This window comes from Aplosporella prunicola (assembly GCF_010093885.1).
Source record: "Aplosporella prunicola CBS 121167 unplaced genomic scaffold K452scaffold_20, whole genome shotgun sequence".
Classification (NCBI taxonomy): domain Eukaryota; kingdom Fungi; phylum Ascomycota; class Dothideomycetes; order Botryosphaeriales; family Aplosporellaceae; genus Aplosporella; species Aplosporella prunicola.
Window position 1 is genome coordinate 378,256 of NW_022983548.1, and position 24,277 is coordinate 402,532.

General features: G+C 54.5%; 7 protein-coding genes and 1 non-coding gene across 8 annotated transcripts; 2 read left to right on the top strand and 6 right to left on the bottom strand.

Annotated features, from left to right (window-relative positions):
- Positions 1 to 748: 748 nt before the first annotated feature.
- Positions 749 to 2,939, bottom strand: K452DRAFT_300404 (uncharacterized protein; the record flags this gene model as incomplete). The annotated part of the gene is made up of 3 exons (XM_033542330.1): positions 749 to 798; positions 853 to 2,535; positions 2,597 to 2,939. 3 exons carry the CDS (start codon positions 2,937 to 2,939, stop codon positions 749 to 751), a joined length of 2,076 nt encoding a protein of 691 aa, XP_033395064.1.
- Positions 2,940 to 3,217: 278 nt separating this feature from the next.
- K452DRAFT_300405 (uncharacterized protein) lies at positions 3,218 to 4,753 on the top strand (the record flags this gene model as incomplete). The annotated part of the gene is made up of 3 exons (XM_033542331.1): positions 3,218 to 3,284; positions 3,346 to 3,397; positions 3,457 to 4,753. The coding sequence occupies 3 exons, from the start codon at positions 3,218 to 3,220 to the stop codon at positions 4,751 to 4,753; spliced, it is 1,416 nt and encodes a 471-aa protein (XP_033395065.1).
- Positions 4,754 to 5,508: 755 nt separating this feature from the next.
- K452DRAFT_t114 lies at positions 5,509 to 5,609 on the bottom strand. Its single transcript has one exon. It is a non-coding gene; the product is annotated as a tRNA-Glu (tRNA).
- A 655-nt stretch (positions 5,610 to 6,264) lies between these two features.
- On the bottom strand, positions 6,265 to 12,401 carry K452DRAFT_360587 (uncharacterized protein). The gene is made up of 7 exons (XM_033546351.1): positions 12,106 to 12,401; positions 11,809 to 12,052; positions 9,416 to 11,757; positions 8,951 to 9,224; positions 8,661 to 8,897; positions 7,512 to 8,564; positions 6,265 to 7,455 (listed from the first exon to the last, which is right to left on the bottom strand). Exons 1-7 carry the CDS (start codon positions 12,145 to 12,147, stop codon positions 6,452 to 6,454), a joined length of 5,196 nt encoding a protein of 1,731 aa, XP_033395066.1. The 5' UTR covers positions 12,148 to 12,401; the 3' UTR covers positions 6,265 to 6,451.
- A 152-nt stretch (positions 12,402 to 12,553) lies between these two features.
- On the bottom strand, positions 12,554 to 13,441 carry K452DRAFT_289902 (uncharacterized protein). The gene is made up of 2 exons (XM_033540907.1): positions 12,653 to 13,441; positions 12,554 to 12,600 (listed from the first exon to the last, which is right to left on the bottom strand). The coding sequence occupies exon 1, from the start codon at positions 13,200 to 13,202 to the stop codon at positions 12,777 to 12,779; it is 426 nt and encodes a 141-aa protein (XP_033395067.1). The 5' UTR covers positions 13,203 to 13,441; the 3' UTR covers positions 12,554 to 12,600; positions 12,653 to 12,776.
- A 253-nt stretch (positions 13,442 to 13,694) lies between these two features.
- On the bottom strand, positions 13,695 to 15,638 carry K452DRAFT_275577 (uncharacterized protein). The gene is made up of 5 exons (XM_033539240.1): positions 15,385 to 15,638; positions 15,287 to 15,331; positions 15,145 to 15,203; positions 14,817 to 15,095; positions 13,695 to 14,751 (listed from the first exon to the last, which is right to left on the bottom strand). Exons 1-5 carry the CDS (start codon positions 15,572 to 15,574, stop codon positions 13,804 to 13,806), a joined length of 1,521 nt encoding a protein of 506 aa, XP_033395068.1. The 5' UTR covers positions 15,575 to 15,638; the 3' UTR covers positions 13,695 to 13,803.
- Positions 15,639 to 16,043: 405 nt separating this feature from the next.
- On the bottom strand, positions 16,044 to 18,631 carry K452DRAFT_320487 (uncharacterized protein; the record flags this gene model as incomplete). The annotated part of the gene is made up of 2 exons (XM_033544327.1): positions 16,044 to 17,791; positions 18,592 to 18,631. The coding sequence occupies 2 exons, from the start codon at positions 18,629 to 18,631 to the stop codon at positions 16,146 to 16,148; spliced, it is 1,686 nt and encodes a 561-aa protein (XP_033395069.1). The 3' UTR covers positions 16,044 to 16,145.
- A 131-nt stretch (positions 18,632 to 18,762) lies between these two features.
- On the top strand, positions 18,763 to 23,740 carry K452DRAFT_75753 (uncharacterized protein). The gene is made up of 3 exons (XM_033547105.1): positions 18,763 to 18,866; positions 18,927 to 22,879; positions 22,933 to 23,740. The coding sequence occupies exons 2-3, from the start codon at positions 18,953 to 18,955 to the stop codon at positions 23,497 to 23,499; spliced, it is 4,494 nt and encodes a 1,497-aa protein (XP_033395070.1). The 5' UTR covers positions 18,763 to 18,866; positions 18,927 to 18,952; the 3' UTR covers positions 23,500 to 23,740.
- The last annotated feature ends 537 nt before the right edge of the window (positions 23,741 to 24,277 follow it).

A 24,277-nucleotide genomic window follows, 5' to 3' on the forward strand; every position in this document is an offset into this window, starting at 1 on the left:
GATGACGCATGCTTATTCACCACCATAAAAGCATCTTCAGCACGCACGCATGCGGCATGCATGCCGCGAACATCCATGCCAACCTGTCTCACCAGCGCACTCACAAACAACAAAGCCAGTCAAGAGTCCAGGAGTCAAGAGTTAAGCACGCATGCTATTGCTCTGCTAAGCATTAAATAAATCGACTGTCTCTTTCACCACGCCAACCTCAACAATAAACATGTGTACGTTTATGAATACATATTGACGAAACTTCTGCCATTTTCCATTTAAGCGCGTGAATCTCATCCGCCTCAAGTCGCGAAACCGAATGATGAAGAAAAGAAAAAGCGGCAAGAGAGCGTTGCAACAAAGGAAACGCGCAATCACTAAGAAACAAACAACTGAAGAAATCGAAATGAAAAAGCCACTTTTGGTGTCGTTTCTCTCAATCCGGTTCGACGAGTAATAAATAAAAAACAAATACCAAGAGAAATAAAGAATAATGATGAACCTCAGACCATCACTGCCGGAACGCCAACGCAAGCTGTGAACGCGCGCGGTATGCTCGAAATGCCCTCATCATCATCACCCAAAACACTAGGGCCAAGTCTTTACCCTGCCCCCCTTGGCTGCTGAACCCACCCTTTTTTTGTCGCCCGAAAATTCCAGATGCTGCATCCGCCGCCGGATATCAAAAACATTGCGTATTGTTAATTTTTGCTGCTCCCACTCCACATATTCACGTCGCACAAGGGCCATTCCTCATTTACCGGCCGGAGCGGCGGCGAGTCTGCTCACGGCGAGCCTTCTCCTTGGCTGCAAAAACAGTTAGTCATATGTATATATTTCCAGTGGATTGGATGAACTTACCCTCATCGTACACCAAGAACTCGTGCAACGCGTTGCCGGCCGGGACCATGGGCAAGACAGGCACCTTCTGGTCAGTGACGACCTCCAAGAGCGCCGGGCCGTCGGTGTTGATGAGCCACTTGAGGCTCTCCTCAAGCTCCGCAGGCTTGATGGCGCGCTTCGCCTGCACGCCCATAGCCTCGCTGAGCTTGACGAAGTCAGCGTTCTTCTGGTGCGTATGCGAGAAGCGGTCCTGGAAGAAGAGCGACTGCCACTGCGTAACCATGCCCTGCTCCTCGTTGTTGAGGATGATAACCTTGATGCCAATGTTGAACTCGGCGGCCGTCGACAGCTCAGTGAGCGTCATCGAGAAGGATGCATCACCGTCAATGTCAACGACGAGAGCGTCGGGACGGGCCACCTTGGCGCCAATGGCAGCCGGGAGACCGAAACCCATGGTGCCAGCACCACCGGAGGTGATCATAGTGCGCGGGTGGGTCCAGCGGAAGTGCTGCGCGGCCCACATTTGATGTTGACCGACACCAGTGCTGATAACGGTCTTGTCGCGAATGTCCTCGGTGAGCTTGGAAAGAGTGGTCATAATGGTCTGGGGCTTGATCAGGCCATTGGCACCCTCCTTCTCGAAGGCCCAAGGGAAGCGCTTCTTCCAGTCGTTGATCTGCTCAAACCACTCGGGGCGCTCAGAAACGGTGTTAAGCTGCGGGATGAGGGTGGCCAGGTTCGCCGAGACATCACCCTCCACAGCCTCAGTGGCCTGGATAACCTTGTTGATGTTCTTGGGCATGATCTCGAAGTGGACGATGCCACCACGGCCTTCAGCCTCGGCGGCACGCGCAGCAGGAGCGAAACGTGAAACGCTACCAGTGATACGGTCGTCGAAACGGGCACCAAGGGCGAGGATCAGATCCGCCTCCTGCATGGCCATGTTGGCGTACGCAGAGCCGTGCATACCAAGCATGTGGAGCGACTTGTCGTCGAACTCGTTGTAGCCACCGAGAGCCTGAAGAGTGGTCGTGACGGGAATGCAGGCCTTGTCTGACAGCTCACGGAGAAGCTTGGGACCCTCGGGCGTAGCGAGGATACCCGCGCCGGCATAAATGACGGGCTTCTTGGCGATGTTGACGAGATCGGCGGTGCGCTTGATGGAGGCCTCGAGGTGCTTCCTGCTCAGTTCGCGGGCGGCAATGCTGGCAGCACTGGGGTGAGTCGGGAGCGTGCTCATGACGGGAATCGGCCTGTTCAATGTGCCACCAGTGACATCCTTGGGCAGATCCACGAGGACGGGGCCAGGGCGCCCACTCGTCGCGATCTCGAACGCCTCATTGATGCGCCTGGGAAGCTCCGCAATGCTCTTGACCATGACATTCCACTTAGTGCAGGCTCTCGTGATGCCAACAGTGTCGGCCTCCTGGAAAGCATCCGAACCAATGGCGGTCGTAACGACCTGACCGCAGAAGACGACCATAGGCGTACCGTCCATCAGAGCGTCCTGCAGAGGAGTGACAATGTTGGTCGCGCCAGGACCAGAGGTGACAAGAACAACGCCGCACTTTCCGGAAGCTCTGGCGTAGCCCTCTGCCATGTGTCCCGCACCCTGCTCATGTCTGGGAAGAATGAAGTCGAAATGCGGCGAGTTGTAGATAGCGTCGAAAACGGGGAGAATGGCGCCTCCAGGGTAACCAACTGGAGTGAAGAGTCAGCGGGTCGGCCTACACACAAGAATCTGAAGGCGGGTGACACTTACAGACGTGCTTAACGCCCTGCCTCAGCATCATCTCATGGAAGATCTCTCCTCCCTTCATGCCGACGAACGAGTGGTCCATCTCGGGCTGGCGGTGGCGCGAGTCGTGCCATTTTGAAGATTCCTGGTTGAATGATGGACTGGGAACGGGGCGCTGCTCAGCTTGAGCAGCAGCGGCAGTGCTCTGGGGCCTCTTGGAGGCTTCCTTGACGACGGGCTTGATCTCAGAGGCAAGAGTGGCCTTGCGGTATGGCGAAACGGCCGCAGGCGCCCGGGTGGCGGAAAAGCGGCGAACGGAGGTGTTGATGGACCTGATGGCGCCACGGGTCTGGCGTGCCTTGAGCATTGTGAAGAGTAGAGGGGCCCGGCGGGCGTCAATGGAGCAGTCGAGGTGGAGGGCGTTCCAATGGGAGGGGGGAGGGGAGATTTTTGGATAGGAAATGTTCAGTGAAGTTGACTCAAGCGGTCATTCGACTCATGCTTGGGCAAGAGCAACCGCTTTTTGCCGAGGGGCCAAAGGGTGCGCCGGCATCGGACGCAGCTGAGTCACGGTACATCCCCACAACGTCAGTGGCCGTCCGGGGGAACTTGGTGATACGAGCACCCTAAAACCACTTCACCACCATGGCAACTCCCTCCAGGACCCGCAGCCACCACGGTCGCGTCGCTTCCCAGGATGAGCGCAAACGCGGTGCGCCTGCTTCACTCCTTTTACTTCGTCCCCAATGCCTACCTAACATAACATCCCCCAGTCGCCATCCCCCGTCGCTCCACCAAAGGCCCGCTTGACGCCGACTTCGACGAGTGCGCCCTGTCCATCGTGGTTCGATTCCTTCACCATGTCTGCTGACACTGTGTTTCAGTCCGCTAGCCGATCATCCTGCTGCAGCTGCCTCACCAGCACCTACCCTCTCGCCCAGGCCCATCTCACGCGTTTCTCACTCGCCCATTCGCAGCTCTCCGCTGTCTCCCTCCGTCGTCTCTAGGCCCACGACACCGGTACCACCACCCGCCGTCGAACCTCCCGAAAAGGACTTCTCCCACCTCCTCAGCCCGCAGATCTACCACCCTCTGCCCCCGCAATCTGTCCCGCAATCCTTCCTCTCCGCTCCGCATCAACCTCCGCCCTCCACCCCGCTCCGATCCCTGCTAGACAGCGGCCACTACCGCCTTGCTGCCATCGCCGCCGCACATATCCTCACCAAAGATACCTCACCCAACGACCAGTTGCGCATCTTCTCTCTCTTGTATTTGCGTCTGGCCTGCCTGACGCTACTGAATCAACATGCCATGGCCGCGGTGGAAGCCAAGGCTCTTGGCGACTTGAGCAGCACATTCTATAAAAACCCAATAACAGGACAGCACATAGTTCCCTGGGAACTGCGCGTGCTGGCTGTACGTCTGATCGGCCTGGGATACGGCGATTGGCGACGCGGCGTTATGGGCTACTATGAGCTAGGCCGGGAGGCGCGACAGGAAGCCATCCGAGCAGCTCCGGGCAGTGACCAGAAGAAGCTGTGGAAAGGAAGATTACGAGAGCTGGGCATAAGGACTGCGAACGCGCTGGTAGAGATGGGTGAATGCGAAGGTGCGGCAAGGCACCTGTCGGGATTGGTGCGGGCAGATGTAGGCACCGAGAAAGAGGATGAGGCAGACAAGCTAAGCGCCGAGGCGGCGCGATTGAAGAGCATGGAAGCTTTGGTCTGGCTCAGGGCAGGCGACGTGGATGCTGCAAAGCGCTGCGTCGCGGCCTCGCCTTCGCCTGCTCCGCATACGCCCTCGACTGCCGAGGCGCCTCCACCAACAGACCCTTTGAACGCTCTGATCGCCATGGCGGAAGCCGACTATGAGGCGGCGCTCGAGGTCTGGACTGCGTTGGCTGCACAGTCGCCCACTGACCCCATGATCAGGCAGAATCGCGCCGTCTGCCTGCTCTACGTAGGCCGCATTTTGGAGGCGCGGGAGACTCTCCAGAACATGGTGGAGGAGAGCGCAGATTCGGCCGCCGCGTTCCATGCGCTGACGTTCAACCTCAGCACCATCTACGAGCTGTGCACCGAGAGATCGAGAGAAAGGAAGCTAGAGCTCGTAGATAAGGTTGCGGCGTTGGAGCCGGGGGTCATGGGGTGGGAGCGGAGCGCGACCGATTTCAAGCTCTGATCGAGGTGAAGTATCCAATTTGGCCATGGCACCGCCATTCCCTGTGTTGGAAACATGATGGACAGGCGTGAAGATGGGACATGTACCTCCATCTCTTTCTTGCCGATAGATCAAGACCAAGGTCTTCCAAGACCGTCGCTCCAAGACTCGCACTCTACCAGTACCAGTAACCGTCACATTACTAACTCTATGACATCGCCGGTCGTCAAACGCTGTGACGCTCAAAGCGACTCCACGAGTGGCCCCGCTTCGGCCCTTCCGCTGCCTTGGTTCTCATCATTTCCCCATCGTTTCGTATCGCATCAGCGCCGACCCCGGAGCTCGCGCGCAAGTGCCTCCATTCCAGCACCGCAAGGCACAAGCAGCTACAATCTCGACATGCCTTGTGACCGCAAATACCGCTCACAGAAGCCGGAGAAAGCGTCACCCGACCTTCTCTCGCCCCCTTCAGCCACAGGCTTGCAATGCACTAAAAAATAGAGAAAAGAAAAAGTTCACAGAGCAAAAAAAAAAGCCACGACCCTCGCCTCCATCAGCGGACCAATCATCACGGCCCAGTTACGCTCTTCCCGTAGCCCGTCCCCGCCGCTAACGTTCGCCCCTTCCTCGGCGGATCTGGTTTTTCTGCGCCCCTCCCCGCGCGGCGCTGCCCCGGCGCGCGCCTCCCCAACCCACACACTCCACCCGCCCACGATCCGCCCTCGTCCCCAGAAGCCCAAAAATTATCAGATCAAAAAGCAAAAGAAAAGAAAAGTTTCCGTTGCGGGGAATCGAACCCCGGCCTTGCCGGCACTTGTTAGAGTGTTGTTGCTCTTGTTATGAGAGCGGCAAATCCTAGCCACTAGACCACAACGGATGTTGTTATGAAAAATGAAAGACGTAAAGAAATTATTATTGCGTGCAAAAGCTGGCAGGTTTGGAAGTGCGTGCTGCGGTTGTTTTAGGGAGGAGGGAGGGGCCTTGAGATGAGGCAGGAAGGTGGTTGAATCGGGAAAATAAGATGGTGTGACATATTTCGGCTTCTGGATTTGAGACGAAAAAGCGTATGCTGTATAACAGTCGGAGGTTTACATTTTAGCTGTTTCACTCACACCTTAACAGTCTACTAAATCAGGTCTACTATGCCTACCAAGTACTTCTTCGGTGCCTACATATAGCTGTAACACTACTTCTAGTAGTCGTTAGGTACGTACGAAGATAGGAAGATTATACAGTACGAATGTATATTTTAAGGGTATAGAAGTATAAACGTAGAAAAAGTAAGACATGAGTAAAGTACTTCTAAGGTGTAAAGTTCTGGGAGGTGAGAAAGGCTTCTAGAAAGTATACAAAAAACTATCCGCAGTCTATACCGAATAGCTTTATATACCCACGAACCTGCATCTCCGTAAGTCATCTGTACAACTCGGAGACATTAGACAGCCTAGTTAGCTGCTGCAACGCAGGTCGCCCAGCAAGAAAAGGCAGAAAAGGATGATTGATAAATATTTGAATGGATGGGACCGAGTGAACGGTGAATGGTTTTATTAGTAACGAGGTCGATGTCGACAACAAAGCGATTTGGTTTAAACAAAAGAGTACACTACCTCACACTACCCAACAGCACCCTATACCCTCTTCCTCTCATCCCTTCGCGTGCCTATACCAATCTCTGTCCATCTACAACCAAACCCCTACCCAACCCACCTCACCAAGGCTTTACAAACACCTTTCCAATCCCTTCACACCCCTCACCGCCGCACACACATGCCACGGTACAGCACCGCCCCTCGTCCCCCTCATACCCTTCAACCTCGCCAACAACCCCAACCCACGATACGTGACTAAGAACTCACGCAACACGCCATCGTACGTCGACCTTGCTGCTTGCGGGTGTGGAGTCAGCGGCGCTCCCGCCCCCGGCGGCGGCCCCGCTCCCACACCCATGCCCGCCGCACCACCAACACCGGGCGTGCCGCTGCCGCTGCCCATCATACCCATACCCATGCCCATTCCCATTGAGCCCGACGGCACGCCCCCAGGCGTGTTGCTAGCCGTCGCACTGTCCGGGTTCATGTTCAGGTTTATGTTAGCGGCGGCACGGGCATTGGCACCGCCGGTGGCACCGATCCAAAGGAGGTTGACGCCGACAGCAATCGGGCCGCGAGGTGTGTCAGGGGCGCAGGTGTCGTTGGTGTTGATAGTTGGTGCGCGACCGCTCCCCAAAGTTCCACCCCCGCTGGAGTTACCGGCGCCATGTTGACCGCTGTTACTGCTGGTAGTGATGGTGCTGTCGGCAGCGCCACGCTTGACTAGGTATCCGCTCGCGAGAGCGGGTCGGAATTCGACACTGCTGTTAGAGTTGTGTAAGCGGTGACTGAGGATGACGCCCCAACTCTCGTCCGTGACGTCGACGAGGCGGGCATCTGGGTCTTGGCTGGGGTCGGTAATAGCGGCGGGCGGATTGCTTTCACCGGGCGTTGCTGCGGCGGGTGTGAAGCCGTGTTGTGTATCACCAGAAGGCGACACTCCAGCTTGAGGAGTTGTTCCCGGTGTTGAAACACCGAGATTGTTAGGTGGAACAGCTGAATTTGGCTGAGTGGTCGTGGGGGCTGTTGGCGAAGGAAGGGTAGAGGTTATTTTGAAAGACGGATTAGGATCAATGGAGACGAGGGCGGTGCCAATGGTTAGGTGGCACGGGCTGTTGGCGAGGGCAGTCCAGGCTACGAGATCGTTATAGTTAGTTGAAGCTTCATCTGGTGTATGGTATGCGCCTTACCGTCCATTTCTTCGCGTTCCATAACGCCAGCCCTTGCTATGCACAGTCGCCAAGTAACGCGTCTGCTCTGCATAATCTCCAGTGATGTCTGGTAAATCTCGCGGGCCACTTCGGCAAAAGACCTGTTCACTAGGTAATAAGATACTGTCGCTTGGTGCTTTCCCGGATTATCAGTCCAAGCAGCCGTAAGCCATGCTCCATCGAAGCTCACAGCATAACCAACATGGATGTAGGAGTTCTCATGCAAAAGGTCAGATGGTGGCTCGACAGTTATCCTAAAGGGGATTTGTTTCGGCAACATTTCCTCAAGTTGAATGGAAGGCGCTGAGTAGATGCTCAATGCAGAGTGGTCGTCGTTTGGTGCCTTTGGAGGGCACCTGTCATAGACTTCTCTCGCAAGCCTGTTTAAGACAGCAGGTTCAAGGACGACAGGCGAGTCGAAAGAGGCGACATATTTGATAGGTACAAGCTGGAGTACAACATCTGGCTTGGACTCGTCCGTAGCCTTTGCTGAGGAGGTCGAAGCATAAATATGGAAAAGCGTCCAGAATGCTGAGCATAGTTGCCAAATGGAATGCGGATCGGTGAAAGGATTGATAATGTAGACCACCAGAGCGTCTATATTCCAGGATGGCGGTGCTTCATCAGGCTTGGCATACCACTCCTTAAGATTGAGTCCCGAAAGACATCTGCCGAGTCGGGCGCAAGCGTCTCGCATAGCCCGCAGGCACGTTTGGAAGGTTGGCGATACTACGTTGTCGATTTCTGCGTGCACAACACCGCTCGGGAAATCATCGTCTGCTGGCGGACGAGTGTGCATTCCAAACTTGCAGCTCTCGTATGACATACCCACGTTATCGAGAAAGCTTTCCAAAGGGCCATTCAGTTGATCGCTCCACGGCGTTATGCAGTATGCCAACACATTCTTTGGTCCCCCAGTGGGTGCGAGGCCCAACGGTTCCCAGAACGAAAGAGCAGGGGGCAAAACATCCCACATATCTTCACCACGGCGAAGACGGACATGAGGAGTTGCCATTGGGAAGAACATCTGAGCTACGGGAGTGTTAGCACGGCTTTATTGATCGAAACTCCTAGGGTAGTACTTTGGCAATTAAGATGCCGTGGTATGGACAGGAAAGAGTTTCTTACCATGAGGATCGGCTGCCGGATTGTTGCGCCTAGGAACAGGCTTCGGTTGAGCTTTAGAGGAAGTGGTCGGTTCAGGCATGACATCTTGGATTTGAGCGTACCCTAGCAGATTACATTCACTGCCCTGCGGGAAAAGCTCTTTGATAGCGCTTTGGACCGCTTGCATCTGGTCGCGTACCTCGCCAGAGGGTTGGGTCAAATCTACAAACTCAGCGTCGTTGTCTTCGGGTAATAAATCTATCACCAGTTAGGTTCTCGTTGGCTAAAACTATGTGAGGACTTCAACATACCGAGGGTGGTGGAGATGACTTGATCGGCTAGAAGTTGAGTTATAGTGATTATTTCTTTGGTGTTCAATGGCGGAGGAAGAGGTTCTAACACCGCCTCTGAGCTTCCGACCGAAGAAGGCGTTGACGCGGCTGAAGTCAGTGGAAAAGATTCAGAGCGATTCCTTGAATCTGCAGTGCCAGGTCGTCGTTTTGTTTTAATTGACGGTGGTGGAGCGCAGGCGAGTGTCCAGTCAGAGGGGCCGGGTTCTAGGGAGAGCAAAGAAGGGACTTCTGTCTACAGGTAAATTGTCAGCGGCCGGTACTATCTCAGTACGATTGTTATCTCGCACACATGGAGACCGGCTTTGAAATTATCCGCAGCCTAAGCAAACTTTCAATCGAAATATATGGAGACCGAATATGTCGCGATAGACTAAGATTGGTTCGTTGCAGAATATTATGCGTATGCTTAGAAGACACACTTACCTCCGTACCATCGGCATCGCCCATAATGCTGTCAACATCGCCTGAATTGACCTGCATTCCTCCAGGGGTTCCGACAGCTGATGTCGCAACAACCGACGGTGCCCACTTCCTCTTGCTGTTCGCCACCGAGGCTACGTCTGGCGCATTCATTGCAGATAAGGCGCTCTCGCCCATTGAAGCTGAGCTGGTAGAAGCATCAGTGTAGCTGTCGCTTGCCTCGGATTGTGCATCGCTCATATCTGCCTCCTCTACAACGCTTTTAGGCACTGTTACACTGCGAGACAGGCTGGGAGCGAATGGGATTGTAGTCGGAGGATGGAGAGTTAATGGTCTACCGGTTTTGTCTGTTAGTTGCAACGGTTGGCTCTCGAAAGCAAAATTGAAGCGGCCCGTGGACCTGTATTTAGAATCCGTTAATTCCATTCTCTTGCTGAAGCCCACAGCATCAAACATGCTCTCCCTTCTCTGAAGCCTTGGAAGGTCTTGGTCCTCAAAGTCAGTCTCCATAACTTTCGGATGCGGTGACGGAAACAACTTTTCGTTGATCCGAGAAGGACTGAGTGGTGGACTGATACGCGGAGTCTTGACCTTTTCAATTTCCATAACATCGTCTTTGGGTTGCACGGCATGCTGCTGGTCTTCGATAAAATCATCGATTGCATCCATATCGGCTCCAGTGTTTGTGGGTTGCATATCTTTGGCCTGTGTGGTAGATTCGGCTTCCAAATCTGGTTTTACGTCGAGCATTACCTCCGGCTTTTGTTCGATGGTTGCATCGTGAACTTCGGCCATGGGTGACTCGAACTTGAAATCCGCCGGAGTCTCGTTCTTGGGTTCTTCGAAAGCAAGAGGCTGTGAGACATCCATAAGGCCACCGAAGCCTGCGCCATCACCATCATCGAAGAAGTTGAAATCCGCTTCAGTGATGTCGTTTGCCCCAAACATCTCTTCGTCCATGTCCTCAAACAGATCATCGTTGCCATCGTTTTCGGGTAGCGGCCCACCAGCTGAACTTTCCTGCGGGTGCATGAGGGCTTGCTGATTTCCATAATCTACACCAGAAACCACAGCTCCTTGATCAGGTAAGCTAAGTGCCTCCGCTCCATTGTGGATTTGGTTTTGTGCTCCTTGTCCGTCTGCGCCGGAGGCGCTCATGACGACTCCGTCCATTCCAGCAGGCGCACCAGCCCCCGGAGCAAGAATTGCGTCTGGTGGTGTGGGATATACACCTTGCGCAGTATGGAGGTCTCCATACCCTGATCCCCTTGCATACAACGGCGAAGAAGGATATGTGGTCGTAGAGTCTGCTGTCATTTGAGCGTTTTCTTCTCGTGTTCGACGAGCTTTTATGGTTTCCACTGTCTTTACTCGATCTTCTTTACCAAGTAACCAGTTTTGCGCAGTATCCAAGGGGTCTTCGAATCCCTGTTGGCTCGATGTACGGAACCATTCGGTGCCGTCTTCAGGCCGTTGGTCAAGGCCATGGCGGTATAAATAGGGGCTTTCCAAAGCCCTGGACACCTCATCCTGTAAGTTGGAGCTATAGAAAAAGCATAGTGCCGCAGGCCAAAGACATTCTTGACAGGAAGCGTTTGTAGGACCTGGGCCATCCATCCTGCTACTGGTCTGTAGCTGTATGCGCACCCATTTGCCTGGTTCTTCCATTCTTTGTAGACAGATACCCTTGCGACGCAGCCAGCGAATTACATCGGCTTTCCAGAGCCGATTTAACTTCAGTCGCTTCAATGGGCTTTCACCATCCCGCAGGCTGGGAACATCAACTCCAATGTATCTGGCTATGGCTCCGTTGGGGGCGACGCGCACTAGCTCGCCCAGGAAATCTTCCGAAGATCCAGTCAAGTAGATGGACTTTTCCAGTTGGTAAAGCTTGACATTGTTTTCCGTTGATGTAGAAATGACCAATGTTCCTGAAGTCGACAAGTGTGCATCGATGGTTGTGAACAGACAGCATGCTTCCTCATCAAAGCTGGCATTATCATCGTCGCTGTCGCCATCATCATCGCCCAGGGCGGTTGCTTTAGGAAAGGAAACAAAAGTACGATAATTCAGGGGTATCATATGATGAAATCGAGACAAATGGAAGGAAACGGATGCGATTACTGCTGCCATGAAGCATTCGTAAACGGTGACGGGGTCATCTTTTCGGATTTCGGGGCCTCCGCTCGGTGCATTGCTCTGTTGAGCATTGCTTTGAAAGGCACGGGCATTTGCCGCCTGGATAGCTCGAAGGTTTCCGGCGTTTGGGCCAGATAGCCCAGCGGCGGAAGGTCTTGCAGCTGCCTTAGCTAGCTCTGCGGCTTTGAACTCGCCTTCCGATTGGGCTGGGATAGATTTAGCAGGCTGGAGAATCGCCTAAGGGAAAGGTTACTTACGAAGGAGTTGGAGTCCCCCCAGTTCCTGGCTTTGCAACGAGCCATGATCGATGGCTGGAGGCGAAGTGCCAGGCTCAAATAACCAGAGCACAAGCTTGAGTCTGTCAAGGAAGACAGTGCGTCTTAGCTCTCGCAAACGAGCCTCGACAGCGCTCAAACCTTCAAGCCCAGCAGACCTGCCGTGGGCAGTGTCGCTGGTGGGAGCCGTGGAAAAAGTGCGATAAGAGATGACAGCGTAACCGGACTAGGAGGCTAGTTAGCACGTTGTGATAGTCGGACATGAATAGTTGGGCGTACGATTGCCGTGGCATTGGTGGTGGTGTTTTTGATTGAATCCATCTGGCCTGTTTCGGAAAAACTAAGGGATGCTGGGATGGTAGAAGCGTTCGTGATGCGCACCGCCGACGGCTACACGCGGCTTCATAAAATAGTTCAAAGAAGTGCCGGCAGAGGCGAGGTCACGACGTCGGATAGATTGGTGAAGGCGAGCCGGGATCCTCGTGAGCGGGCGCAGACAGATAGGGCATTGTCGAGCGCGCAGATGTGGCAGCTCGGTCGGCCAATGCTCGGCGACGGGGGTTCCCAGGGTCGAGTCAGGTAGAGGGGATGGAGGAGAAGTTGGCGGCGGCAGAGAGCGAAGGCAGAGAGGAGTCTCGGCACTGGCCCATTCAGCCCTACGGCCACGCTAAACGCGTATCCCCGGCTGCCGTGCCCTTTTTCCTCCGTCCGTCTACACCTCCGACGTCTCCCAGCCGAAAGCAGATCCCCGTTGGTCTTGAAATACGAGCATAGGTATGCACATCCGTCATTGCCCAGCACGCCTAAGCTCATCTCCGCGCTATAGAAACTCCACACACCACATACCCTCCGCACCTCTCACTGTCATCCGCCCTCGTCATGCCAACGCCATAAACCAAGCCTTTCTTCCGCCGTATTAACACCAAGTCGTGGAAGATGGAGAAGAGGCGCTAGCATATCTCTGTAGCTCCAGCGATTCGAACGCCAACAGCAACAATTCCAGCTACAAGCACGCGCAGTATCCCACGGCTAAGAAGGGCCACGCTGCTGCTGATGCGCTGTGGCGCAAGACGAGATGGGATCACTATCCCCATACTAACACCTTTAGAGGAAGAATCTAATGCAGGCGCCGCGGATGGTAGTCTCTTTGTCAGGTAGGTGGCCAGATACCGTTCGCGCCGACGAGAAATAAGAGGCGGCAGAGACAGCAGCACAAGAGATATGACGAGGAGACGAAAGGATTGCCAGAGGAAAGAGAGAAATACGAGTGGTGGTGATGGTGGTGGTACTGTAAGACCATGGAAGAGGGCAATGATACGCGCCCGGTGAAGGGAAAGAAGAACACCGACATCGCTGTTTGGCGTATTTGGAGACATGCCACGCTAAAATTGCTTGAGATGCTTGCAGTTCTGTTTAGACTTGCTTGCTTCAGCGACATATGGGCTATGCATTGTCCGCAAAGTCCTACCACACAGGCAACTGTCCTACAACGCATTTTTTGATTAACGATACATAGATACCACGTATTGCTACTTCTTCCGAGGACACAAGCAAACATCCGAACTAACGTCCGTCACCGCGAACCGAGATTCACCGTATAGCGAGACAGGGGAGGATACAAGCAGTCCCTACAGTGTACTCCTTGCCTAGCTCCTAGCCCAAGTCCCAGGTATGGGTGAAAAGGTCTTAGAGCGCACAGAGGCTCTACATATCCTAACTGGGACTCTTCTTCTCCTCCGTACGGAGCCCTTACACACCTTAACTGGGTCTCTTCTTCTACTCCGTACACGTATCACCGTGTCGCTTCACGGTAAATCTCGGTTCATGGTGACGGACGTTACCTTTCTTTCCAGTTGATCAGCCGGGTTGGGATTAAAATCCCAACCGAAGCCTATCTGCTTTTTTTTCTAGCACTTTTTCTACTTTCTTCTCAGCTTACATATCTATTTATTTCCTTAGTACAAAAGTACACTCACATCACACCGCAAACCGCCACCTTAAATCATCATCATCACGTAAATCCTCCTCCTGGTCACCACCAGCGGCACCACTCTGCACAGCCTCTCCCTCCGCAACACCCTCACCCCTTAACAACGTCTCCCTCCTTCCATTTTCTCTCACCAAAACCCACCACAATCCACTTACCACCCCTATTCCCGCCAAAACATATCCCAATGCCACCGCATGCCCCAAAGCATACCCCGGCGCTGTACTCGGACGATATAACTGCGTCCCAATCACGGCTCCAATATTCCCAACACTGATCTGCAGCGCTGTGGCAGTTGCCCGCTTCGTCGGACCTCCTACATTCATTGCCGGCCAACCCAGCCCCAGCGCCGTCGCGGGATAGATGCCCGCAGCTGCGAGACACGCGCCAGCATACGCGCGACCGGGGTTATGCGTAGGGTCGGCGGATTTTGCGTGGGCAAGGAGGACGGAGTATCCCACTGCGGCGAGGAGGAGGGATGCGAGAATGAAGGGCACGCGACGGTGGAGGCGCTCGGAAAGAGCAGCGAGGCCAAGAGTGAGAAGGGTGGCGATGGCGTAGGGGGGGACGGACAGGAGTTGCGCCGAGGCGGCGGTGTAACCAAGCGCAGCGATAATGCTGGGGAGGAAAAGAGAGAGCGTGTAAAGAGGAAGAGATAGTGAGTGGAATACGCAGCCGTAGAGCCAGCATTTGGGGTCTTTGAGAGCTAAAAGAACGGAAGACCAGCGAAATGGCTCGCTAGCGGTAGCGTCGCGCTCGCCAGAAAGGCGAGATTGGACCGCGCTGCGTTCCGAAGGGGTTAGGAAACGGGCGCTGGTTGGGTAGTTATGGATAAAGGCGTAAGAGACTATGGAGACGACAATGGTGAGAAGACCTTCAAGGATGAAGATCCAGCGCCAGCCACTTAAATCCGCGACGCCACGCATCTTACCAATGGCCTGTCGTACAAACACACAAGTCAGTCAACTGTCCGGCTTCAGGGAATTGAGAAAAGGGTACATACAAAGGCCAATATTCCACCAAATGCGCCTGCAAGGCTCGCTGCGCTGAAGAACAGCGCGACGCGGTACACACGCTCGGGTCTTTTGTACCACATGCTCAAATACCAGACACAACCTGGGAAGAGACCACTTTCAGCGACGCCGAGGAAGAAGCGAACCGCAAGGAAGCCGTCACGGTTTTGCGTGAGACCCATCAGTGTGGACACGATGCCCCAGACCAGTGTTAGCGTTGGGAGCCAGAGCCGCGGCGTCGTACGCTTGAGGATGATGTTACAGGGAATCTGGGAGATGTTAGTGATGGAAGCAAAAAGGAGCGTGGAAGAGACGTACTTCGAAGAGGACGTAACCGACAAAATACAGCGTCAAGCTGGTCAGGTAAACATCTCCGGCTGATGGCAGCAGCGCATATTGTCAGTAACCTGCACGTGCGTAACAACTTTTCTGTCTCAAGGAGACAGGCGCGACGACTCACATATGCCCAAATCCTCTGTCAAGCCCTCAAGCTTTGCATTCGCGACTGCGTCATCCTTTTAGTAGGCTTTGGCTTCATTTATGCCGGGCAGAACGTACCATTGCTGCGATCCAGGAATGAAAGTAAATAGAGGATGGACAATGGCGGCAACAAGGTGCGGTCGAGTTTGCGCAGGAGTCTCTTGTCATTGACTGCTTCGGAATCATTTTGCTCGCGGTCCGACGAGGACGTGGATGGTGATGGGGAGCGTTGCTCAGCGTCGAGCTTTTCGTTCTGGGGAGGCGCCATCCTGCCGCGGCGGAGAAAGAGGGGCAACAACGGCAGATCAGAGCGAGCGAGGACGCAGCACTACAGGAGAGTGGCAGGAATGAGAGAACAGAAGAGACTTTTTTGGTGCATCACGACGTGCTAGGTTATATATGCTTGTATAGATGCGTATACGCACGGCGACCATAATGACCTCAAGCGCGGGCAAGCGAGGAGCGTTTTGCCAGGCAAGGCATACGAAGCGCAAGCCATTGGGGTTGCGTGCTGAGTGCGCATTTTGAGTCGCCGATGTCGTGATCGAAAGCGTGTTGAACATGGGTGCGGGGCATGATTGGCAGTCTGTCGCAGCCTGAGGCAGCCGTCGCCAAACTAGGCAGGCGAGGTAGGTAACGTCCGTCATGATATTCATTGTATGAAGTTAGGGCGTTGGAAGTATGTATGCGCTCTAAGGCCTGTTCACTCATCTAGCTAGACAAGGAGTAGTCCGTAGGGTTTCGCTAACGGCGAGTATCAGTTGACGGTGAAGGACGTTGGGCACGGTAGGTATACCTAGGTAAGAATACATAGACCAACAGACAGGTAGAAAGATGTATTAGTTAAGCAGTTTTGTCCGCATCCACTCGCTCGTGCCCACGCCCAGGTTGAGCCCGTTTTCAGCCCACCATCGCCGCACTTGCTGGCCTTTGACGCCCTCGACGCCGTCCTCAAGCGCCTCCTCGATGTCGCATGTCTTGTACTCGACGCGCAGCCCGCTGCACTTCCACCACTCCAGCACGTCGCGGTGGCCCATCTTGGTTGCGCCTACCAGCACCTGGTTGTCGTAGATCATCTTCTCGCCATGTAGCGAGTGCCAGAAGTCGAGGATGCCCACATGCCCGTGCGTCGACGCAAGCTTCGCTACCGTGTCCTCGTGCGAGAAGGGCACCGACGATGTCACCCACCACTGCAGCGTCTCGCGCGACCCGGCCTGCGTTGCGAACGCGATCGCCTTGCCTGGCTTCAGCCGTAGAGGCCCTCGCCGCCGCGACAATGGCGATGCCGTCGCCCCTTCGCTTTCCGACTCGTCGCCTCCAGCCCGCACCTGTCCGTCTTCGCGCATGCTAGCGTTCTTCCACCAATCCAGCACCTCGATCTGCCCTTTGCTGCTGGCCTGCTCCAGCGCCGCCTCGGTGTATTTGAGCGGCAACCCGCTCTTGCGCCACCATTCCAACACGTGCACGAAGCCGGCGCGGCTGGCCCCGTCGACGGCGTCAATCGTATATTCCTTGTTTAGGAATGTGGGCGATGTGCGCCAGTATTCGAGGATCTCGACGCGTCCAAACACGGCCGACGCCTTGTCTGGGAGGAAGGCATGGCCGAAGGACGCCCAGAAGAGATCCTTGTGGTATTCTTCGAGATATTTCAGCAGCGAGACCATTCCGAAGCGCATGATGATTCGTATGGCTTGCGTCGACAACCATGGCGGGGCGGGATGTGCGTTGAATAGTGCCTTGACGTCATCCAATGTACCTGCGAGTATGGCCCATTCCAGCTTCTCCATCAACGTCTGGGGTCCCTCCTTGCTCGCTGCGCGTTGCCATGACTGCGGCGTCGGTAGCGTCGTGTAGACATTGAGCGCCTTTGCTAACTCCCAATCGTTGGTAAAGTCAAGGATCATGGACCAAATCTCCGGGGGTAAGGAACGCGTAGTTTTTCTAGCAGACCGTACGGAAAGACTATTCTTGGAGGCGTGCCCCAGCGTCAGGTCCACGTCGTGGCCGAGCTGCATGAGATCCACCTGGTTCTGTATTGCGCCCAAAAGTTCCTCTCTGCTCTCCTCCCACGGCAGGTATTTCTTGCTGCCCGAGCCCGACTCAAAAGCCCAAAGCAGCGGCTGAAGCACCCGAACCCAGTTCCATTTGCGCCGGATTTTGCTGAGCTGCTTTTTGGTCATGGGGTTCTCCCACATGAGTGTGGACATGCCTAGGACCAGCAGCACGCGCTTCGACACATCCCAGCTCCTCACAATCTCCAGTATCTGATTGTCCGTCACACCGTGCAGCATTTTTGCAAACGAGTTGGCGTCCAAGGGGGCGAGGACGAGGAGGTCGGCCCACGAACACATGGCGGCGGCAGCCTGCTCGACCTGGTCATGGTTGTCGAAGGGGGCGGTATCGAGGATGGTGCGCACTTCGACGTTGTCGCGGGCGGCGAGGTGGGCAACAATGTCGCGATCGATGGGCGATATGATGGCCGAGGCTACGAGGATGCGCAGGGTGCGCGCGCCGTCGGACGAAGACATTGAAGAGGGGTGGTGAGAGTGGTCGTAGCGGGGAGGACAGCTTCAAAGGGAGCAACACTATCATCGTCATGGACACCCCAGGCGCCCGAGCGCTTACCGCCGGGCCGAAACGGGTGCGCTGCTGCTGGCTGCCCACAAGTTGCCCGCAAGCCACCCCAAACCCTCAAGGTCAGGAGAGGTGGGTCCAGGGCCTGTTTCCCGCTCCGCAGTGATCTTCTACGGTGGCTTCGGGGATTCTAGACCAATACTGGAGCCGCCCGCGAGGCTTTTTTCTTTTTCCTTTTTTTTTTCACCGTCGGACGCCTGAAGAGCACGAAGGCACAAAGGGTCAATTATATACCGCGCAGGCAGCGGCAGCTTGATTCCCTAGCGTCATCGGCGGGCAGGGAAGAGCCTGACGCCCGTCAAAGTATGCATAACGACGAGCCGTGTGGCTGCTCATGACATCGGCGATGTGTGGCTCGAGGGTATGATCGGCACCGTGGCAGAAGAATTCCCATGCCTGGCGATCTCTCTCGCTGAGAGGATGGCCGCCGTCTGCCTCTCCTGCACTAGAGTGCGCTATCTCCTGTCGTGCATGTGCCCCCCTCGAGCCTTCTTTTGCGCCCGCGATCCCCTCGTCCTGCACCCTCCCTTGCCCTGTATCCTCTGTGTCGGTGTTGTTCCAAACCCTGCGCGCAACCTGCCCAGAAAATCCCCGCCTCTCTCGACTGATCCGAGCCTTGCACGGCCTGATCGCCGCCGAACCCTGCCATACCTACGTCAACCTGCGCGACACCCTCTGCCTTGTCCGCCATCGCCCAGCTGCTATACTTGGACTTCGAACATCATCGCCTTTCTTCTACGCCACTGCCCTCTTTCCATCTCAGCCGCTGTCGCCTCCGGCTTGCGAAGGAGCGAGTCTTGCCAACCAACCACGGCCCGAATACCATCCGAGAGGTGGCAAACGTCACTGGTGCCCAGAGAGTCGACTCTCCACTGGCCTCAGCTCTTAACCATACAAGGGCGCTGAGCTTGGAATGCTGGCGCTTGGTACTTGCCTCTTCTTCCATTACCTTTTCAATTTTGCAATAGTCTTCTGACTGATCTCAGCCACGAATTTCCTACGTTAGCCTTTCATGCCTCAGCATTCGGACAATGAGGCCGACGCTGCACTGAAATCTTCCCACGAAACCTCCACCTCACGGCCAGATGGCCAATCGGCGCAGGAGCGACTGCGGTCCAAAGGAACCTACCGCATCGACACCACTCGAAGAACAGCCTCTAGGCAACACGTCAATACACTGTTCTCTCCAAACTCAGAAGGAAGCTCTTTGAGCCCGAACGCCGAAGATCGAGTCTTTCCGATCCGCAGTGTCGTGTCCGTTGAACCTACGCCTGGCCCTTCGAGTCGAGATCGCCAGGACAGCTATTTCCACGCACTAGATTCTCGGCGCCAGTCCACAGCGAGCACTTCAACAATATCATCTTCGTCGCGAAAGCCTTCAAGACCAAAGGACGGCGTCATGCAGCCCCCCGGCCTGGATGGAGGCGATACTTCAGGAAGGAGAGGGGCATCGGACGAAAAGTTCGACAAACGGCTGCCGCAACAGATCTTCAGCGACATAGTCTCCAGTAACTCTGTTAGCGAAACTACAGGTTCTGTCCCTTCTACCGGCATGCATGGTAGTGATCGGCCATCATCTCCAGCGGCTTCTAGCATGAAGAGCGCAGCCAGCACCAATCTGTCAGAAACACCCCTGGTCACAGCCCGTTTCAAACATATCGTATCGGAAGGCGGTCATGCCATTGTCACTGGCCGCGATGGCGACACGTTACAACGATGTGAAGATGAACCGATTCACATACCTGGTGCCGTGCAAGGGTTTGGTGTGTTAATTGCCATGGAGGAAGAGTCGGACGGCAAGTTAATCATCCGCATCGTCAGCGAAAACTCAACGAAACTTCTCGGCTACTCCCCAAAACATCTCTTCGCCCTCGAGAACTTTTGCGACATTTTGTCTGATGAGCAGGCGGACAACCTGTTAGACCATATCGATTTCATCAGAGATGATGATGCCGACGTGGCTGTCAACGGACCGGAAGTCTTCACCATGTCGATACGTGGGCCTGACAAGAAATCACGGAAGTATTGGTGTGCTTTGCATATCAACGAAAACCACCCCAACCTTGTTATCTGCGAATTCGAATTGGAAGACGATCCGATCTACCCATTAATCCCGCCGTCTAGCCAGGGTATGGATGTTCCCGAAGATACGCTGCAAAACAATCCGAGCCCCGAGGAATACGCCGAGAGCACCCAAAATGTCAGCCGGCCACTGCGCATCCTTCGCAGTGCTAGAAAGAGAAAGGGAGAAGCTGCAGCCATGGAGGTCTTCAACATCATGTCACAAGTGCAGGAGCAATTGGCGGCTGCGCCAAACCTTGAGAAGTTCCTCAAAGTCTTGGTAGGAGTAGTCAAAGAGTTGACGGGGTTTCATCGCGTCATGATTTACCAATTCGATACTGCTTGGAACGGCCGTGTAGTGACCGAGCTTGTCGATCCTAGGGCAACAAAGGACCTTTACAAAGGTCTCAACTTTCCAGCATCCGACATTCCCAAACAAGCACGAGACCTGTACAAGCTTAACAGGGTCCGTATGCTGTACGATCGAGACCAGAAGACAGCGCGGTTAGTCTGTCGCACGGTTGAAGATTTGGAGACGCCGCTCGACATGAGCTACGCGTATCTGCGTGCCATGTCGCCTATCCACCTCAAATATCTGGGGAATATGGCCGTAAGATCCTCAATGTCCATCTCCATCAACGCTTTCGACGAGCTGTGGGGCCTAATCGCTTGTCATTCGTACGGGCCGCAGGGAATGCGTGTCTCCTTTCCGATACGTAAAATGTGTCGCCTGGTCGGTGATTCAGCGTCTAGGAATATTGAGCGACTTTCATATGCCTCGAGGCTTCATGCCAGGAAGCTCATCAACACTGCGCCTACGCAACAGAATCCTTCGGGATACATCATTGCTTCGTCGGATGACCTGTTGAAGCTATTTGATGCTGACTTTGGTCTGTTGTCGATACAGGACGAGACGAAGATACTTGGCAATATGGAGAGGTCTCAGGAGGCTCTGGCCTTGCTGGAATACCTCCGCATGCGCAAGCTCACATCTGTAACAACCGCTCAGGATATCAACAACGACTTTCCCGATCTGCGCTATCCGCCAGGGTTCCAATACATTGCCGGTGTGCTTGTTGTTCCTCTTACGGTGTCTGGAAATGATTTCATTGCGTTTTTCCGCAAGGGCCAGTTGAAGGAGGTCAAATGGGCCGGCAATCCATACGAAAAATTCGTCAAGGAGGGCACTGAAGGTTACTTGGAGCCGAGGAAGAGCTTCAAGACTTGGAGTGAGACGGTAGTAGGCAAATCCCGTGAGTGGACGGAAGAGGAGGTTGAGACTGCGGCTGTTTTATGCTTGGTCTACGGCAAATTCATCGAGGTCTGGCGGCAGAAGGAAGCTGCTCTGCAGAGCAGTCAGTTAACGAGGCTACTTTTGGCGAACTCGGCGCATGAGGTTCGCACGCCTCTGAATGCGATCATCAACTATCTAGAAATTGCTCTCGAAGGCAGCCTGGATCAGGAGACTCGGGAGAACCTCGCCAAATCCCACTCGGCTTCGAAGTCCCTAGTCTACGTCATAAACGATCTCTTAGACTTGACGAAGACCGAGGAGGGTGGGCCCCTAATTAAGGGCGAAGTCTTTGACCTCAAAGATACTTTCAAAGAAGCGACCGACATGTTCGCTGGCGACGCTAAGCGAAAAAACATATCGTACGATGTTGTCGAGCACCCGGGCGTACCCCAGAAGGTTGTGGGTGATCAGCGCAGGGTTCGCCAGGCCATTTCGAACGTCACCGCCAATGCCATCCAGAACACGACCGAGGGCGGTGTCAGCGTTGAGATCTACGTCGCTTACGTCGAGGGGAGCCGTGTCAATGTCGAAGTTGCCGTCAGCGATAGCGGCGTTGGCATGAACACGAAGAAACTTGACGCCCTTTTCCGGGACCTCGAGCAAGTGCAAATGGAGACCACGGAGATGCTCGAGGAGCAACTCGCGCCGAACGCAAAGCGTATCGAAGACAAGGGAGATAAAAAACGCACGTTGGGTCTTGGCCTTGCAGTGGTCTCGCGCATCATCCGCAACATGAATGGTCAGATGCGATTGAAGTCAGAAGAGGGCAAGGGTTCGCGCTTTGTCATTCAGCTGCCTTTCAATCTTCCAGACGACGGCTCAAGTCAAGATGTTATTGATGCATCCTCTTCCAATAAGTCTCCAGGACAGGCAGAGGCTCATCCCGAGGGCGAGGTCACTTTGGTCGGGGACGCCTCTAGAGAACACATTAGCGCCCCATCCCCAAGGAGAAGGAGCAGTACAAGCATGAAGAGCAGAGATAGCTTGAAGAGTCTGGGAAGCGGCTCTACGCACAGTGGGAAGAGCGATGTTGACAGACTGATTGAAGCTATCCAGGAGCCACACGTAACCGACCGTAAGATCGCACAATCAAAGGAGCGCAGCCTGAGTGCTCCATCCGGAAGACCGATGATAGAAAAGCGAGCATCGTCCCAACCCGGCACTACATCGGAGTCACCCGGTGGCTCGCAAGTTGCCCAGAGCGCAGACCTCAACTTAGATGCGATTCCGGAGTCGAAACGTTCTATATCCGTTCACCACGGCAAGGCGGAGATTCCAGGGTCTGGATATCCCGTTAAGCCACTCAAAGTCCCGGAAGACGCAGGCCAACCTCCGGAAGATAAAGAGAGCATCAAATCTGGTATAATTGGTGAAGTCAAAGACACGCCAGTCATCGAGGAACCTCCGACTGCGGACCACATGCGAGTCCTTGTCGCTGAAGATGATCCTGTCAATAGCAAGATCATAAAAAAGCGACTGGAGAAGTTGGGCCATGAGGTCCAATTAACGGTCAATGGAGAGGAATGCGCAAGCATCTATGGCGAAGATTCCGGGTACTTCGATGTTGTCTTGATGGACATGCAGGTCAGTTGTAATAAGGAATCTATTTTGTGTATCGAAAATCTGACTCTCCGCAGATGCCGATTGTTGATGGTCTCACGTCCACGAAGATGATTCGCTCCTTTGAGAAGTCGCATCCAACACACGTACAGTCCACCCGCGCCTCTTTGAATGGCCGTATCCCTATCTTCGCCGTTTCCGCGTCTCTGGAAGAAAAGCAGCGACAGACTTATATTGATGCTGGCTTCGACGGCTGGATCCTCAAACCGATCTCATTTCCCCGCCTTAAAGAACTCCTGGCTGGCATCGTGGACCACAAGATACGCGTGGAGGCGTTGTACACCCCTGGTGAATGGGAGAGGGGCGGTTGGTTTCACGAAGGGCAGCCGGATGTCTTCGCCGCCAATACACAGCCAACGGAACGCATACCATTTAGTGATCCCTCAGAGGATGCGAAGATCGCCGCCGTGTCCGAAGATCCCGACGCCGGCAATGCCAACGGCAGCCTTCAGACCGAAGAGCAAGAACGCCTTCGGAGAAGTCAGGAAGAAGACTCTGAGCCTTCTGAAAAACCAACAAGCAAATCGGCCCCGGAGCTGACTGGTGTTGACACTAAGCAATTCGAGCCTGAGTGCGAAGAGTAAGCCTGCACCTGTCGCGGCAGGTGCTTCGATGCCATGGCTTTAAATGAAAACACACATTTCATTGTTCTGTCAAGCGTTTACGTGGGAGTGTTTCTTTCATCTTCAACAAATACTGGAGGTATGCAGGGGGCATCCGGCGTCAGGCGCGCATTAGTGCTCTTTCGGTTTCAAGTGTGCATTATAGATCGGTTATTTGTAGACGCACCGTACAGCGGCGGGCATCGCCCTTACTGTGGCCCTTGCATTTCCCTGTAAGTTTTTTTTTTTTTTTTTTTTTTTCCTTTGCTTATTCTCATTTCTTTTTTTGCTTATTCTCATTTTGGCCACGCACGCGCGGCAGGGTGGGGACCATGGCGTTTGCTTGTTTGAGTAGGCATGTACATAGTACAGAGTGCGGGGAGTTTGCGGGCGTGGGAAGATGGGTATAGGAATTTCAGATACCCGGGACCGAGGAGGATGTAAGAGTAGTAGGTATCAAATAGCGGAAAGTGATGAGAAGTTAACCGTGGACATTGCCGACCCCCGCTCCCAGGCTGGAAATTGTCGCCTAATCGGTCAGGGTCCGGGCGGCGCGCCCGGCATTTGCTCCACCCAACCGCTTATCGACGCGCTTCGGCCAATCGCCCGTCCGTCATTTCAACACACATCGCGGAAGACACAGCTTCCGAGCACGTTCCCCTCTACAGTCCGGCTTGTCGATCCTCGGTGTTCCGTGTCCTCTTCTTTCCTGCCTTCTCTCAACCACCGCTAGACCCTCTCCCCACCACTCACACCGCGT